General features: G+C 35.9%; 1 protein-coding gene across 1 annotated transcript; it reads right to left on the reverse strand.

Moving 5' to 3' along the window:
- Positions 1 to 3,984: 3,984 nt before the first annotated feature.
- Positions 3,985 to 4,941, reverse strand: LOC110218114 (olfactory receptor 8G3-like). The gene has a single exon (XM_021000654.1). The coding sequence runs from the start codon at positions 4,915 to 4,917 to the stop codon at positions 3,985 to 3,987; it is 933 nt and encodes a 310-aa protein (XP_020856313.1). The 5' UTR covers positions 4,918 to 4,941.
- Positions 4,942 to 6,000: the final 1,059 nt, after the last annotated feature.

A 6,000-nucleotide genomic window follows, 5' to 3' on the forward strand; every position in this document is an offset into this window, starting at 1 on the left:
GAAAAACTTGCTGAATTGTCTCACTTGCCCTAATAGCTATAAGGCTGGACAATCTCCTCTTTTCAAAGAGGGGGAACCAGGATAGAATTATATCTCTCAGCTCTCCTAAATAATGTTATTCCTGAGGACAGGAATGAATACTTGAATAAGGGATTTTTTTAAAAGTAAATAGTATGTGCCAATGACTGTTCTAAATGCTGGGGCCACAAATACATAAACCAAGGCAGTCTACACTATGAAAAAACTTCTATTCTAAAGGAGGAGACAACATTTAAAGGGGAGAGGTGGCCAGGGAGGGATCATTTGATCTAGGAAATTATAGGGATTTGGGGTGAATTTATAGGGCAATTGGTGGACAATTCTTTCTAGGAATAATGATAGTTCTTATTATTATTCTCAGAGGTAGAGGTGAAAAGTGTGTATGTGTGTGGGTGGAATTGCTGCATGGCAGAAAGATGGTTAGATTGCATTGAAATGGGTCTATGAAGAGTTATATATGGTGAGTTCTCATCACACAGAAGCCCAGGACCCCAGATAGCAGGAAGTGGAGGAAAAGGTCTTGGTCTGACTGAGAGGTAGAGAGTGGTCAAAATACCATGGCAGGAAAATGGAAAACAAGAGAGGCAAAAATGAAATCATTCATTCCCTCAAGGAACTTATGTTCACAGCAATGGAGTATTACAACATAATAATAATAACAGAATTTTTTCACCAACAGAAAATCATTTCATTACAAGGGATTACTTCCAATTTTGTGTGGGACCAGCTACTGTAGTGTGACAGTCTTTTCCCTTTGAAAGCTTGTACTAGGAAATAGATATCTAGGAAACATCTTAATATTACTACAAAAATAATTTTGACCTCATAAACACCATGGGGAGTGGGTGGTTGTTTTTCATTTGTCTTTTTGTTCTCAGTGATTAATACAGTGTATTACATTCAATAGGTACTCACTAAATGTTTGCTGGATTGGATTGAATAGATCACAGGAACCAGGACTTTTGACTACTGTGCTGAAGACAAAAATAGATATCTAGACCTGTGGGTCTCAAACTTATTGAATTCTGGACTCTTCTATAACTGCTAAACATTGAGTACTCCAAAAATCTTTCATTTATATAGGTTATACCCATTTTAATTACTATATTAGAAATTAAAATATCTTAATATAATTATGAAAATAATTTTGACCCCCTGGATTCCATGAAAGTGTCTTGGAGACCCCAAGGGATCTCTCTGAGAGTCAATGATCCAAAGCAAAGCACCAGAATTAATAAGAGGGCAAAATTTCTGTATTATGTTTAAAGTTTCATCAGTTAGAATCAAAAGTTTATTCTATCCATCTATGTATCTCTATTATCTATAATATATAATTTATGTAGTACTTTCATATCTCCCTTTCCACACACAAATGTATTTATATTTTAAATTTATATGTGTGTTTACATATACATAAGCATATCTCTATATTTCTATCTGTCTATCTGCCTATCTACTCTTTTATGTGTCATGTAATTTCCAGGAGAGAGGTACAACATGGTTTCAACATGAATTAAGAGAGAGCTTCAAGAAATGGAAATAAATTAAACATTCTACATATTTTAAAAATCAAACTAAACAATAATTTCTGGATGAATATCTATCTACATGCAAAATTGCAAATGAAGACAACTTCTGTTTCTCAAAGAATTAGGAAGCAATTCGAAGGTTTATTACTAGTATAAGGATGACAGAACATAACAGAGTTTTAAGGACTCTAAGATGAGATCTAAACAGTAGCAAATCACCAACAGGCATAGTAACTTGCCAAATTCTCATAACCAACATCTTTTAGAAAATCCTTATTGCTTTCTCTTTCTGTAAGTATATATGTAATAAAATGTAATCTATGGTTTGTGACCTAGTTTCTTAGGAGTAGTATTCTATTTAATTTCAATGAAAAGTATAAATTTGAGGCATGAACTTCATGCTTCACTGTATTTCAGTAAATTCACATATTAATATCTTAGAGTATTATATTACCTTATAGTTATATATCATGATTTGTTCAAGTACTCTTCATATTGGCAAATTAGACAATATATAACAGAACAGCAGGTTGAAAGAAAGGCTCTATCTAGTTAACAAAAAAATTCCAATTGTTAACAGAGAAATTAGAAAAGCAATTCTAAAATTTAATGAGGTTTTGAGTCATCTGTTCTCCTCGGCCAGAGAGGATGGCGAAAGAAGGAGAGACCATAATTTAGAGTGTGTCATTTATACTTTATTCTTCTTAATGGGAAGTTAGCCATCACATTCCATTCTGGCCCTTGATAGCAGAGACAGAGGCAAAACCAAGGACTCAGGAAGTGGCTCAGAGGCCTCCAAGCCTCAACAGTCAGCTGCCTGCCCTCAAATCTACCCCTTCAGTTGCCATTCCATCTCCCCTTTACACAAACTGCATACTGCTAATACATTCAAATGCTCCTGATGTTGCTCCAAACATTCCTGAATTTGTCTTATGCTTAGTCCCACAGCTCATACTCCTGAGGCAGTTCTTGATTTAGAAATTAGGACAGTTTAACTCCCTCCATGTAGTTATTATTTAAGATATCCTATAAAGGGCAAAATATTGGTCTCCTCACAGTTAAACCTTGAATTAGCTGTTACACACACACACACACACACACACACACATACACACACACACATATATATATATATATATATATATATATATATATATATAATATATATATATATATATATATATATGTATATATAAAACGTCCATGGAAAGAGAGGACACAGAGTAACCATAGCAATGAGGTATATTTATGAGGAAGACAAGTACCAAAGGCAATTTACAACTTTTAAACTCCAGAACTCAGAACTCCTTTCTGTAACCAAACTCTCTGTTAACAGGGCTAGCTCCCTTTCTCATAGAACCCTACCACATAACAAATAATATTTATAAAAAAAAAAACAGGAAAGAAAATAGAGAGAGGAAAAAATCAGCAAAACTAATCAATATATTGAAAAAAATTCTGAAAATATCTGCAATGTTCCACACTGTTGCATGGTCAGCTTTAAAACAGCAAATGTTGCTCATGCTTGTATAGCTGCTATTGGTTCTAAGCTTGAGCAAGTACCCTTATCAGGGCAAGAAGACACTTAAAAGAAAATCTCCCAGAAACACTTCTCCCTACCTGTATGAGGCCATCTTAAAAACTGGTTACAAAACTAAAGAACTTCTTTATATATTATCATGTTAGGTTGTTGGACGATGGATCCTTATCTTTACACACCATTCACATTTAAGGCTGTAACTGTGTTTTCGTTCAATTGATTCCTCTGTATAGATGACTATAATGTTTTAAAGGAGAAATACAAAGATCAGTAATCAAGAAACTTGTATTCAAAACCTGGTTTTACTCTTGATCAGTTCTGTACTAAGAGTAAACCATTGATCCTCTTCAAGGTATAGTTTCCTTAGCTTAAAAACAAGGGGATTGGACTTGTAAATTGTTAAATCTTCTTCTAGCCTTACCATTCTCTGCAACATTCATCTTGTGAAACCTTGGAGATTTAACTGCTAGTTTCAACAACCAGTGGCCACACAGGGGGTTTTTCATAAAGATTATTAAAATAGGAGTGCAAACTATTTAAATATCAGAAGCAGGTCAATCCATAGTGGAATTTCACAGCCCATCTGGAATGCAAGTTAGAAAGGTAATAAGAGGATAAATGGGGGAAGACAGACGTAGCCTACTGATTTGAGAAATGTCCCCAAAGTAGCTCTGAGTTGGGCTTCTAATTAGTTAGAGTATTGTGGGACAGAGTATCTGGTCTGTGCAAATCTCATTCTCCCCTTCTCTCTGTGTCTCTTTCTGACTCTGTCTCCCTCCTTCCCTCTCTCTCCCCTTTCTTTCTTTCTCTCCCCTTTTCTCAGCAGCATAACAATATCCACTAAACATATTAATTATCATTCTAATATTTCTTCTTTCAATGGAATGTTCTTTCTATTGCTTTCTTCAAGGCAATTTTGACATCCTTATTTCTTAGACTGTAGATAAGGGGGTTTAGCATGGGTACAATGATAGTGTAAAAGACAGAGGACACCTTCCCCTGATCCATGGAACCAAGTGAAGATGGCTGCAGGTACATGAATGCAAGGGATCCAAAAAAGACACCAACTGCTATAATATGGGAGCTGCAGGTACTGAAGGCTTTTGATCTGCCTCCAGTAGATGGAATTTTTAAAATGCTAGCAATGATAAAGACATAAGAGCAAATAATGGTCAGTGTTGGGAAAAGAATATTAAATGTACTGAATGACAGAAGTACCACTTCATTGACATAGGTGCTAGAGCAAGAGAGCTTTAAGAGTGGAAGGAGATCACAGAAGTAGTGATTGATAGCATTTTCTTTGCAGAAGAGCACTCTAAGCAAACATCCTGTGTGAGCTGTGGCCCCAATAAGGCCCAATACATACACCCCACCCACCAACCATGACCGCACATGATAAGACATGATAAGACTATAACGAAGAGGATAGCATATTACCACATAGCGGTCATATGCCATCACAGCTAACATTTGACATTCAGAAATGGCAAAAAAGGTGAAAAAATAGAACTGAGTTGTGCACTCAGGGTAGGAAATGGTGTTCTTTTCTGACAAAAAGCTCATTATCATTTTAGGCGTAACAACAGTTGATTGACAGAGATCAATGAGGGACAAATTGAAGAGAAAATAATACATTGCGTTATGAAGATTGGAACTCAGCCCAATAAGTATAATCATGCCCAGATTCCCCATCACAGTGACAACATAAATCTCCAGGAACAGGAAGAAGAGTGGCAGCTGAAGGTCAGGCTGTTCTGTCAGCCCTATGAGGATGAACTCAGTTACTAGTGAATAATTGCCTTTTTCCATTCTTTTTGAATGTAGAGTAAAAATCTGTATGCAAGAGGGAAAAAAATAGTCTTCATTATTAGAAGTCTAAAATGGTGTCTCAAATAGAACGGTAAACTTGTAACATAAATTCTTCTGATTCTTTTTTTCTCAGCTTTTTTTCCTACCACAAAGACTGTCAGTTTCACAGGAATGAAGTATATAAACTACTCTATTGGAAAGAGCTATGCTTGAACTTCTCTCCTACATACAATGATCATAATATTTTTGATCCATATGATTATTTTCAAAGATACTTGCTCGTAACCTAAAATGTATGTAAAAATATTCAAGTATTGAATACAAATCTGTAAGAACATTATTGCTTAAGTTTCCATAGCTAGTAAGCCAAAGAGATCTATGCCAAAACTAATTGTCTCCTGAGAGTAATTCACTCCACCTCTTGAGTTTTTGTGATACACCATTCACAGCCCAGTAGCCTTTGAGCTGCCCACTGACTACCTTTGGAGCCTGCCAACTTGGGAGCTATGGCTTCTGTCTCCTTTTCCAAGGGAAGGAAAAGGGGTCTCAGTGAGTTCAGTCATTGCCAAGGGCACATAATTTGAAAGCTATGTGCTGGCAAGGAAATCTGGTTGTCTTCCATGGGGGTACTTCTTAGTACCTCAAGACATTTTTGACTAAAATGGTAGATTACTATTATAGCCAATCAGACAAATACTGTACACTCACTGAACATAAATTTTGACAAAATTTTTTCAAAACCATAATATGGAAAACATAAAGTAATATGGACTAGACAAAACAGCAATTTCATGGATTTGCAATTGGTGGAATGATTTGCAGAGTAGCCCTTAATAATTCAATGTCAACTTGAAAGGATATATTAAGTAGAGTGCCTTAGGGATTTGTACTCAGTCTTTTGCTTTTAAACACCTTGAATAAAAACATGTCTCCACTGCCAATTCAGGTGATCCTGAGAGATAGGTGCTATTAGTGTCCACATTTTATAGGTAGTGTGCAGGGTCCTGGTCATGGGTACTGTGGTAGAGAAGAGTATTTGTCACAGCTTACAGACAAGAGTATAGGCCAGGAGAGCAGTGACTA

Source organism: Phascolarctos cinereus, unplaced genomic scaffold, assembly GCF_003287225.1.
Source record: "Phascolarctos cinereus isolate Bilbo 61053 unplaced genomic scaffold, phaCin_HiC Scaffold_726;HRSCAF=1367, whole genome shotgun sequence".
NCBI classification, from domain to species: Eukaryota; Metazoa; Chordata; class Mammalia; order Diprotodontia; family Phascolarctidae; genus Phascolarctos; species Phascolarctos cinereus.